This window comes from Gopherus evgoodei, chromosome 7 (genome assembly GCF_007399415.2).
Source record: "Gopherus evgoodei ecotype Sinaloan lineage chromosome 7, rGopEvg1_v1.p, whole genome shotgun sequence".
Classification (NCBI taxonomy): domain Eukaryota; kingdom Metazoa; phylum Chordata; order Testudines; family Testudinidae; genus Gopherus; species Gopherus evgoodei.
In genome coordinates, this window is record NC_044328.1 from 7,139,708 (window position 1) to 7,152,225 (window position 12,518).

Below are 12,518 nucleotides of genomic sequence, written 5' to 3' on the forward strand. Positions count from 1 at the left end.
TCTATACTGCATAGCTGTATCTGAGCTACCACAGTATATTTTATTCAAAGCAGAGAGGACAGCATCTCGGGTAATGTGGCTGTGTGCTAACTTCAGTTATCTGACTGACCGCTGACTTCATTAGGAGAGTGCTCAGAACCTAGCAGCATTAAACTTCTGTGTGTCTACACTATAGAATCATAGAAGATTAGGGTTGGAAGAGACCTCAGGAGGTCATCTAGTCCAACCCCCTGCTCAAAGCAGGGCCAACCCCAACTAAATCATCCCAGCCAAGGCTTTGTCAAGCCAGGCCTTAAAATCCTAGATAGCTACATAGATAACGTATATCATATATAGATGCTACATACTATGAAAACACAATTCCATACTAAAGCAGTCACCATAGCAGCCTATAGGCTTAATATGGCATGCTCCTATTATGCTAAATTCCCAAATATAATTCAGAGAATGTTATGGCATTCTCTCACTGCTTCTGAACTATGGGCTTCTGCCCTCTCATTACAGTATAGTTCCGTTACTGGCAAGAGCTGGCTCCCTGTGATCAGAAAGCAAGGGGATCCACTGAAGGCAATAATTCTTGGTAAACAGGTGTCTAGTGCCTCATTCTAAACCACTATCCAAAGAACGACTGACAGAAGGAAGCTGGGAGTTTAGTTTTATGATGTAGTAGTCGTCCCCATTCACTGTGCTGACGAAAAAGGAAAGATGAAAAAGTTGAGGCATAGGAAACTACCCCATTTTGGCTGGTAAAGTAGTAGTTTTGTTTTATGTTTAGTCAGAGGAATAGTGCCTTAGGCACACATCCTCAAAGCTATTTCATTGCCTAACTCCCAGTGAAATCCTAAATACTTTTGAGGATCTCCTACTTAGCCCACCAGCCAATGCCGTGTCTGTACTAGATTCTCTGTCCTTCCAAACACACTATCTGTTGGTCACTTCAGTCTCGCTTTTCTGCTAGACATGTCCCTTCCCCATTGTCATGAACCATTTAGCTCCATGATCTGTGTAGAGGGGAGGCCAGAGTATAGAGTAATGGGGCTGCCCTGTCATGACTGGGATGGGGGAGGCCTAGCTTAGCAGATAAGACCAGGAGTCAGGCCTAGTAGTCAAAGCAGGAGTCAGGAGTCAAGTCAGGGGATCAAGCCCAAGTCAGGGATCGGGGTAAAGCCAAGCGTCAAAGCAGAGTCAAGTCAGGAATCAGAGCCAAAGAACAGGGAACGAGTGCAGGGTCTGTTACAGTAACAGGCCAAATTCTTCCAGGTTGCCCAGATAGCTTCCTGGAACTCCCTCCATGCTTAAATAGTGCACTGGGGCCAATCACAGTTTTTTGGGGGTGTTGTCAATCAGATCTTCTGTAGTTGGCACTTCCTGTGGTGCTTTGTCCCCCTCCCTACAGGATTTATAGGGGATGGATTGCAAATCTGTGGTGGCTGCAGGCTGGCAGTGTGGAAGCATCAGTCATTTAGATCCCTGCAGACCTGGTATCTAGTCCTCCAGCTTCTTACATGCCCTAAGCTCAGGATACAGCTCCTTTGCATGTGCTATGCCCAGCTCCAACCACTGCTTGGCTACTAGCACGTGTGTGTTCCTTCGCATTTCTTCAAATTATCTGAGCATCAGGAAGAGGATAGGCTCTCTTTGGGACAGTGATTACAAGCCAGCTTGGCGCTATGGACCTCATGTTGTTCTAAAACACCACTTGTGACCACAAAGAGGGGTGGCTACTAAAAACTGCAGTTCCCAGTAACAAGGCTGTTGAGAACAAAATAGAGCACTGCATGCTGGGATCTGTAGTCTTTGAGGGCCACTTCTGGCTGCTTGGATCATAGTGAAACTTTGGATACTGGGACTTGACTACCAGGTCTCTCTATTAAGACCAAAGGCAGCTGCATTTTTTTTTTGGTCCCTCTGCTCCTGTCAAATGGCCTGTGTAATTTTTGGTTTAGCAAAGTTTCTTCTGCCTTAGACTTTAAAAAAAAAAAGGGGGGGCGGGGGGGGAGAGGATGAAAAACCATTTCCTTCAATGTAGCATTCGGGTGTAGGAATTGAGCATTGTTCTTTTCCCACCACAGAAAATTCAGAGCTGATTGGATTCCATAGTAGTTATTCCATAATTCTGTTTACTTGCTTGAAAGCCTGCCAGTCGTCATCCATTTCTGATAGAGGCTATGGAACTATCAAGTGAGTCATGATGTGTGATGGGCCAGCATATGTAATTTCTTCTTTCTGTGGAAGTTTCCCATGTTCTCATGTGGCTACCAAAATAAATAAAACCAAGGGCAAACCAACCCTTCTCTGGAAGCATAAGTGAGAACAGATTTGAAGAGGAGATGGAGCCAGCCCTGGAAAAGGGAACAGAGAACACAACTCAGGAAAGACTGAGGTGTTTAATAGCAAACACATTTTGTCGAAGGAATCCTTTCCACTGGCCAGCATCACAATTAAACCTGTAAAATAGAAATCCAAAAAATTAGATTAATGAGTCAGTCATTAGCAAAGGAGAAGGTAAAAGACAAACCTGGCTAATTCTGTGCTGAGCACGACTGATGAACATAGAGCAAATAACTGGGTGACATTCATCAAATGTGAAATAAAAAGCAGTGTTGGCGGGAACAGCTATAATAATCTCCTGGATTTACAATGCCAGCAAGTTTGTTTCTAGGAAAAGGAGAAGTTCACCAAAATAAATTAAAATAAATCATGCTGGAAGGGCATAACGAGTGGAGTCCAACAGGATCGGTTCTGGGTCTGGTTCTGTTCAATATCTTCATCAATGATTTAGATAATGACATAGGGAGTACACTTATAAAGTTTGCAGACGATACCAAGCTGGGAGGGGCAAGTGCTTTGGAGGATAGGATTACAATTCAAAATGATCTGGACAAACTGGAGAAACAGTCTGAAGTAACTAGGATGAAATTCAATAAGGACAAATGCAAAGTACTCCAGTTAGAAAGGAACGGTCAGTTGCACACATACAAAATGAGAAATGACTGCCTAAGAAGGAGTACTGCGGAAAGGGATCTGGGGGTCATAGTGGACCACAAGCTTAATATGAGTCCACAGTGTAACACTGTTGCAGAAAAAGTGAACATCGTTCTAGGATGTATTTAGTCGGAGTGTTGTAAGCAAGACACGAGAAGTAATTCTTCTACTCTACTCTGTGCTGATTAGACCTCAGTTGAGTCCAGTTCTGGGCACCACATTTCAGGAAAGATGTGGACAAATTGGAGAGAGTCTTGAGAAGATCAACAAAAATGATTAAAGATCTAGAAAACATGACCTATGAGGGAAGATTGAAAAAATTCGGTCTGTTTAGTCTAGAAAAGAGATTGAGAGGGGGCATGATAACAGTTTTCAAGTATTTAAAAGGTTGTTACAAGGAGGAGGAAGAAAATTTGTTCTCCTTAACCTCTCAGGATAGGACAAGAAGCAATGGGCTTAAATTGCAGCAAGGGAGGTTTAGGTTGGACATTTTGAAAAAATTCCTGTCAGGGTGGATAAGCACTGGTATAAATTGCCTAGAGAGGTTGTGGAATCTCCATCATTGGAGATTTTTAAGAACAGGTTAGACAAGCACCTGTCAGGGATGGTCTAGATAGTACTTAGTCCTACTGCTGATGCAGGGGACTGAACTAGACAACCTCTCGAGGTCCCTTCCAATTCTGTGATTCCATGAAAAGGGGCATCCCTAAATTCATTCCATACCACAGCGATTACCAGACTTCATGAATGCTGATAATTTTTGGGGACTCTATTAGCATGGGTAAAAATCATGCAAAAATCAGGTCCCAGCTGGGATAAGCTTTATATAACTCTTGCTGGTGGAGATAGTGGGAGATTTCCCATTCACTGGCTTTGTAGGGCTGCTACCTACAGACCACAGTAGGCCCTAGTTCAAGTTTTTGCCAAAGTGAAGCACCAGATACAAGATTCAAAAGGAGTGTAGCTAATGCAGAGGGAACTACCCTAGTTGTTCAAGCCCCAGTTTTGCACCTGCTCATCAGTTTCTGTGGCAGATACCCTACTGAATAGTTATTGTTATATTTTGCACCTGCCTAGCATTGATCTGAAGATCTTAAAGTGTTCACAAACACTGACTGAGTCTCACAACCTCCCTGTGAGGTATATACATATTGCTATCCTCATTTCAAAACACCTTAGTTACTTGCCTATAGAGTGTTACTATTTAGCTATTCAGAACAGCCGGGAATTGAACTCTGGAATCCTGACTAATGATTCCCATGTCACTGAGTGCATTCATGCCCTTTGGTCTGTATGCCATGGTAACTAGCTGATGGTGTAATCCTGGGCCAGACCCTCAGCTGGTGTAACTTGATTTACTTCAGCAGGACTATGCTGATTTACACCAGCTAGGGATCTGGCTCATGCAATAGAAGGCAACAGCACGAGAAAAGATAGGAGAAAGTCTAGTGTGGCCTGAGAAATAATGAGAATGAGTGTATTAGGTTGGCTCTATGTAGTTGATACAAGAGGAGCTTATAGGTCTGAATTTTGGTTTTAAAATACAAATTGAGAGTTGAGTAGCCAGTCACTCTCCTTTCTCCAGAGTAACCCTTGTTGTGATGGAGTGACGGCCAGGCAGCAAGGTTGTCTTCCTGAAATAACCGTCATGGCTCTTGCACCATCATCACATCAGAAAGTTATGGCCTGGAGATGTTACTTGACCACTCTTGAGTTTATCTTGAATGACCAGTGTCTCTTACTGAATCTACCAGTGACCTCGTGATCTTGGGGAATTCATAAAGTTTATGACCGGAAGGGGCAAAGACTGCTTAGTCTGGCCTTCTGTATTTCCCAGGTCATTAAACACCAGCCAGTCATCTCCATACCAAACCCAACAGCCAGAATTAGACCAACGTATCCCCAGGAGATTAAACCATGAAGTGCTACAGGCAGAGAACAGGTGCCACCAAGGTGCATCCATGCCTATGTCAGTTTACTGCTCTGTGTCTGTGTTTACCCTCCCATCTTGTCTGTATCTTGTCTCTCACTATGTGTTTGCACAGTGATCATTCTTTTGTCTTCGTTGGGGTCATTAGGCACTAGGCTATTATTAATAATAACAACAAACACTTAAAGGGGAGAATTCTACTTGGCTGTGTTTTACTGTATTTCCAATGTTTTTTTCTTTTCTCCTCATAAATTGTCAATGAAAAAACCTCATCCTGAGGTGATCAGATAACAAATTCATGATGCATGCAACCAGTATTACCAGGACCTTTGAGTGGCAGCTCCTCTAGGGGAAAATGCCACCATCTGTAGATGATATCATTGCTGAGATTATAAAATTGGTACTATAGCAATATGCTATATAAGCCTATTCAGAAATATCACTGCCAGATATGAAGAAAAATTACCTGTGGGAGAATCTATGTCCTTTCTGTTTGCTTACTAGAAACTTAAAAAGCCAGTAAATCATGTTTTGTGTAATAACAGGAGTGTTGTGTATTGTATTATCTAAAAATCTGTAAGCTTGCCAAAGCATCAGAGAATGGAAATTGCACCAGTCTGAGACGTGGCATCGTCAGCCGTGGACCAGTGCCAAAAAGAACATTCCCCGGAAGACTGAGGGATTAATGACAGTATAAAATCCAATCTCTCACAAATGATCAGGGGCTAGGAACGAATGTAACATATGATTGGAAAGCTGAGAATCTTACTTCTCCTCAGTGTATGGCATTTATACCTAGCCTTGACAGGTAGTGAGCATTCAGTCCATAAGATCACATTATTCTGATTACTTTCATCTCTCTCCCCCGCCCCCACCGCCTTATCTCAAAGGCAATGTTATTTCCGAGAAACCACTGTTTTAGCTTTATAAAGCATCTGAGATCTTTGAACCCAGTTTTCAGATGATAAAAGGATTTATGTGTCTTGTTTATTATTTCTATGATAGTCGTGCCCTCTGGCTGTACTGCAAATCACTCCAAGATCACGGAGCTATTCAGGTAGGCATGGCACAGACTCACAGGATGTCTTCACTGCCGTCAGGAGGTGCGACTACAGCACAAGTAGACGTACCTGAGCTAGCTCAAGTAACAAGAGCAGTGAAGCTGTGGTAATAGGGTGGCTGCATGGGCTGGCCCTGCCTGTCCAGGATGCTGCGTACATACTTGTTCTACCTAGGTCTCCATGTGCTGCCATCACACCTCCTGGTTACAGGCATGCCTATAGTAAAATCTTGTCTACATTAGAACTTACGTCAATAGAACTTTCGTCGCTCATGGGGGGTGAATACCCCCCCTGAGCAACGTAAATTATACCAACCTAAACACTGGTGTAGACAGCGCTATGTCGGCGGGAGAGCTTCTCCCACTGACATAGCTACTACCTCTCATGGAGGTGGAATCATTAACTCTTGAGGAGAGCTCTCTCCTGTAGGCTTCAGCCATGTTCACCAGAAGCACGCCGCTGGCACAGTAAACTTGGACTATGGTAGCACCTGTAGTGTAGCTGTAGCCTGAGAAGAGAGTCCATGTCTCAAAGAGCTTACCATGCAAATAGACAAGATCAGGTGGTATTACTATATCCACTTTACCGGGGGAACTGAGGCACAGAGAGATTAAGCGATATGTCCAAGGTCACTCAGGGAATCTGTGGTAGAGAACCCAGTCCTTCACTACCAAACTCTCCTGCCTCTTGTCCATGGCTGGCAGCATATCTGTTGTTAGAATCATGTGGATGTAGAATCATAGAATTGAAGTGTGGGGAAACGAGATGAAATTTGGAACAACATGATTTTACTAAGTCAGATCTCGGGCCTTCCGGGTCTGCAAATACTATACAAATGTTTGCAGTCCCAGTAGGCATCTCTAAGCTGAAAGACAAGTGACTGAGCCCTGCTGAGGAGTATCAGCATGGTGTGTATTCAAAGGAGTATTCAGTGTCTGTCTTTTGTCTTTATACAGGTGACGGCTGGTGGAAGAGCAAATTACTATGTGTCGTACAAAAGGGAACCCTTTGCTCAAATTAAATTGCCCAAATACTCACTACCAAAGGTAAATGAACCTGTTATCAACGCAGTCTTGAGATGTGCAGCATCTTAAAAAGTGCAGTGGAGATGCTGTGGTTTGTTTCTGACATGGACCAGAGCTACAAGGGAATCCACTTCTGCTGATTGCCATTTGCTGTGGTCACTCAGGTTTTGAGAATCGACCCAAAAGCTAGTCCCCAAAAGTACATGCTGGTATGTTTGCCCCTCACTTACATTAATTGATGGGGCTCTGGGGAAAAAGAAACAGGTTGGGAACATTTTCTTGCCTTTCGGTGACACTTACAAAGGCAGGGAAGAATATACTGAAGTGAATTCACCCACCTGCACTCAGAGAATGTTACAGCTAGTGGTGAGTGCAAGTTAGAGCCAATTATAACCTGATCTGCCTGCATCTAATGCTTCTCACAGGGATTGCTCTGTTCTCCCTAAGGTGGAGATGTTGCCTCTTGCATGTGCCTTATGAAGCTCTGTGTTTCATGGGCCATACCTAAGACATTTAGAAAGCATGACCAGTGAGGAAAGGTGGAGAGAATGGGGTATATTTAGTCTTGAAAAGAGAAGTCTGAGGGGAAGCACAATAACAGGTTTCGAACATGTAAGAGGTTGTTATAAAGAGGATAGTGATGGGATGTTAGATGGGTTGAGATCTGAGTTACTACAGAGAATTCTTTCCTGGGTGCTGGCTGGTGAGTCTTGCCCACATGGTCAGGGTTTAGCTGATCGCCATATTTGAGCTTGGGAAGGAATTTTTGCTCCAGGGCAGATTGGCAAAGGCCCTAGAGGTTTTTCGCCCCCCTCTGCAGCATGGGGCACGGGTCACTTGCTGGAGGATTCTCTGCAGCTTGAGGTTTTCAAACCACAAGCTGAGGACTTCAGTAACTCAGACATAGGTTAGGGGTTTGTTACAGGAGTGGGTGGGTGAGATTCTGTGGCCTGCATTGTGCAGGAGATCGGACTGGATGATCATGATGGTTCCTTCTGACCTTAAAGTCTATGAGTTTTCTATAAACGTTTTCCATGTCTGCTGAAGGTGTGGCAAGAAGATCTTGATCTGCAGCAAGGGAGATTTAGGTTAGATATTAGGACAAAATTCCTAAAGCAGCAAAGAGGATAATAGCCTCCTCAGGGTGTAATAGGATTCTTTAGCACACCATTTGCTAGGACGGGCTAACAGATGAGGAAGTGCACTCTTCGTCCTGGGGCAGAAAGGCCATGTGCCTCATCTCAGCAGCAGCGGAGGGTTAGCTTCTTGTCTTCCGCATACTGAATCTGAACAAACCCACACTGGACTCCACATTAGATCGAACAACGAGGTGCTGTGTTTGGCCACCATCACCATGCAGACGTATTTTCTCCTGGGTGTTCTTCAGTAGATTGGAACAGTTTTTGGAAACAGCTGTCACATCACTGGGCTGCCCCATTAAAAACTGGGAACCATCCAGTTATATATCCTAGAGAAGCAGCATCTACGCGGCCAGTTTATGGATTGGCGTCAGAAGATGCCCCATGCTGATATGACAGGAGGCATGAGACAGTAGCTGCATCACTATCAATGTCCTTTATTGGCCTATGTTATCATGGATTGTTGGCCTCTGTGGAAAGGGGTTTGGTGCAGCCCTCTAGTTCTGAACTAATATGCTGAACTGATATAGAACCGTGACTGCTTTCTGGCATTTTAAAAATGGAAATTGCTTTTAAGCAAGTTGTCAAAGTGAAGTCTTTTTAGAAGCATAAAGGAGCCTTGTTTACTCTGCCTTTGCTCGCCAGTACAATCATCTCTTGCAATAATAACTCTTCTGTCAGCTGTTGATTAATGAATCCTGCCAGAGATGGATATTTGTTAGGCTACCGCTATGGATAACGCAATATCTCCACTGCCATTGGTCAAGTAAATTGAGTTGCTGGGGTTATTTGCTTTATTCTTACATTGCTTCATCAGTCCATTGCTGGAGTGAATTTAATACATTTTTAGGGTTCAAGGAATTAAAAACATTTGATATGAACCAGACAGATCTTGCCTCCATTGATTTCAGTGGCAAAGCTCCCATCAATTTCACAGGAGCAGGCTCAGACCTGTTCGGGGCAGAGGCTCTGAAAGCTTCCCCTCTCATATCACTTTGAGGGGCTGTCTGAGGCTACCCTGTAACAGCCCTATTTGATCTTCCTAAACGATCCATGTAAGATAGCACAGAAGATTCAGTTGCATTCTGCATAGGAAGGGTACATTAGATTGATATTTCCCCCCAAAGACTCTCCCCAACCTGGTTTTATGATAAGCCATCTGGGATACTAGCACAGGTGTGCTGACCGCATTGCACTCACACATTTGACTGCAGTGTAGACATACACTCAGATAAATTACCTCGTAGTCTCTCCCTCCTCTTCAGGCATTGGGTAAACGCAGTGTGTTTGTGGACAAAGATAAAGTCCCACAATATCTGTGGATGAGCTGATCTTAAAAGTTCCTTGGTGCAGAAGTAGAAAAGGGAATTAATGGAGGTTCCTTGGGATCTTGGAGAATTCACTTCCCAGAGATTTAAAATAGATACATTAGGATCCCCCACTTTGCCAAAATGCCATTGACAATGTGAAAAACACTGTCACTGCTGAGGGTTTGTCTAGACCACCAGTTGGGTTTGTGGCAAGCTGCAGTGTAAATCTACAGCGCACTAGTGTGCCATGCTTTATCTGTCCCTGTGGACCCATCTGCCATGCACTAGAATTTCCTTGGTGTACTTTAATTTGCCTGCTTTGAAATGGGAGTAGATCCAGTAGCGTAGCTGGTGGGATTCAGTGGAAGCAGCTGGTTCCGCTCAGGCCGACAGGCGTGGAAGCGGCACCTGACGGCCAGAGGAGCCGCGGGGCGGCAGCAGCAGCCCGGAGTGGAAGCGGCGCCTGCCGGCCGCACTACCGGACACACGGCCGGAGGAGCTGCGGGGCGGCAGGCAGGCTCGGAAGCTGTGCTAGCCAGCCCGCACTGCCCGCTGCATGGCCGGAGGAGCCGTGGGGCGGCAGGCAGGCTCGGAAGCTGTGCTAGCCAGCCCGCACTGCCCGCTGCATGGCCGGAGGAGCTGCGAGGCGGCAGGCAGGCTCGGAAGCTGTGCTAGCCAGCCCACACTGCCCGCTGCATGGCCGGAGGAGCCGCGGGGCGGCAGGCAGGCTCAGAAGCTGTGCTAGCCAGCCCGCACTGCCCGCTGCATGGCCGGAGGAGCTGCGAGGCGGCAGGCAGGCTCGGAAGCTGTGCTAGCCAGCCCACACTGCCCACTGCATGGCCGGAGGAGCCGCGGGGTGGCATGTCGGCGTGGAAGCGCAGGAGGGAAGGTGAGCGGGGGGGGGGTCCAGTCTGGGGTCGTGGCCGGGGGGGGGCGAGCCAAGGGAGGGGGTGCTTTTTTTATGTTATGTGCTACCCCTAAGCCGAAAACCTGGCTATGCCACTGAGTAGATCAGTGTGCACTAGGGAAATGTAGTGCATGGTACCTGAGTCCACAGGGACAATTAGTGCATGGCACATGAATGCACTGTAGATTTGCCCCCACACTGTTTGTTTAGATGAGCCCTGAGTTACCAGAGAGTTAAATGGGCCTAGATCCTGATCTGCCCCCTGAAATGTGGAAACAAGCCCTCTCCAAGAGGATATTAAGCAACATAATATGATGTTTGGAAAATTGATGTTTGGAAAATTTCTTAGTATTAAACTAAATGAGGGAGATTGGTGTTGGGCCATGAAGCTGTTCAGGTCTTGGCCACCAGCTGGAATCCAGCTCAGGTTGATGGGCGGCTCTTTGATGGCCCACGTGAAGTGAGCTAGTGGATCCCTAGGTTGGCAGTCTCAAGAGAGAAGTGGTGGAGATTTGATCTCTTTCCATCCTCCTACAAGTGGTTCCCCTCCTGCTCAGGACTCAGGCCTATTGGCGTTTGTAGTGTGGGGGAAACTAGCACTGCTGCTACTCTTGCTATACCTAATTCGGTGGACAAAGACAGGATTTCAGGCTCCAGCTCATGAATCTTTCAGGCATGATAAAATTGACTTTCAAATTCATAAATAAAAAATGAACCTGCATGGAACTCCTTGAAGCTATTGAGAACAAGGACTGCAGAGACCCGTAACCCACCCTGTGGCCATTGAAAAAAACCCAGCAAAGTCACGTTGGTGGTAATTTATTGGCTTGGTCTAACGAAAAATTATTTAACGTCTTCTATAACTCATGTTCCTTCTCAACTCTTTCATAAGTCACAGTAATTACTATGTGTCCCAAAGGGCAAAGAAATATAGAGATCCATGGTAATAGACCTTTTGTCTCCCTCTAACAGGACATGCATATTATTAGCACGGATGAGAATCAGGTGTTTGCAGCCGTGCAGGAGTGGAACCAGAACGATACGTACAACCTTTATATATCTGACACCCGAGGGGTCTACTTCACGCTGGCCTTGGAGAATGTGAAGAGCAGCCGGGGGCTGGAGGGAAACATCATCATTGACCTTTACGAGGTATGTAGTCAAGGTCACCTTGTTGGACCACCCCTGCATAAGACAGGAGCCACCTGCCAGTACAGATGAGTGTGTAAACCTCTTAGCCTCCTTCCAGGAATTTTGGGAATATCCCCCAGAATGAACACATGTTCTGCCCTCCCTGTGCACTAAAGTGAAGGTGGTCCCTGAAGAACTCAACATTTTATGCTGGACCAGTGCATGCTGGGATAGATGAAATGCACACTGTGGGCAGAGAATGTTGGGAGTTTGCTTCCTCAATCATGTTATGGTGCAAATGAGGAAGAAAACAGTTTATTCATGTGAAGTACAAGTTTCATATTTCCCCCAGATTCTCTGTCCCATCAAGCACAGATTCATCGTGAAAAGTAAAAGGCTCTGTTTTCGTAAGCACTCAGCCTTGGCCTAACTTGAGTTAGGCCAACACTGAGCATTTTGGAAAACCCTGCCCAAGAGGTTCTGAAATCTGACTTTAACTCAGGTTGGGCAGCAAGAGGTACTTTTGCTTTTAATCTTGTCAAATCACACATTGTTATTAGGTACCTGTTATTTCTATTATCTGCCCTGTCTGTTACCAGAATTCCATTGTGGTAGGTGCTAGGCAGGGGTGCTGAAATAGTGGGGACCAGGAGGCTGTGGCCCTCCCACTTTTTACCGGAAGAGGAGGCAGAGAGGAGCGAGTGGGAGGCAGGGTCTTAGGGGAAGAGGCAGCACAGGAGTGGAGTCTCAGGGGAAGAGGCAGTGGGGTCTTGGGGGAAGGGGCAGTGCCAGGATGGGGCCTCTGGAGGAGCAGGTGGTGTGAGGGCGGGAGCTCAGGGAGAAGGGGCAGAGCCTCAGGGGCGGTGCAGCGCAGGGACAGTGCCACTGTCTAAGCCCCTGTGCCCACCCCCCTCTTTTAGGGCACTTCCACTGCTCCTAGTGCTAGGTATAAGCAAACAACAAAAAGATGGTCTCTGCCCCCAAAAGCTGGCAGTCTAAGTATAAGATGAGAAACAGCAGGTGGATACTG

At 45.9% G+C, this 12,518-nt stretch overlaps 1 protein-coding gene across 1 annotated transcript in view; it reads left to right on the top strand.

Moving 5' to 3' along the window:
- SORCS3 (sortilin related VPS10 domain containing receptor 3) overlaps window positions 1–12,518 on the top strand; it is a 495,944-nt gene that overhangs the window by 389,152 nt on the left and 94,274 nt on the right. The window contains exons 8-9 of the mRNA XM_030570154.1: window positions 6,933–7,022; window positions 11,330–11,509. Of these exons, the coding sequence (XP_030426014.1) occupies window positions 6,933–7,022; window positions 11,330–11,509 (270 nt within the window). The remainder of the gene's footprint in view (window positions 1–6,932; window positions 7,023–11,329; window positions 11,510–12,518) is intronic.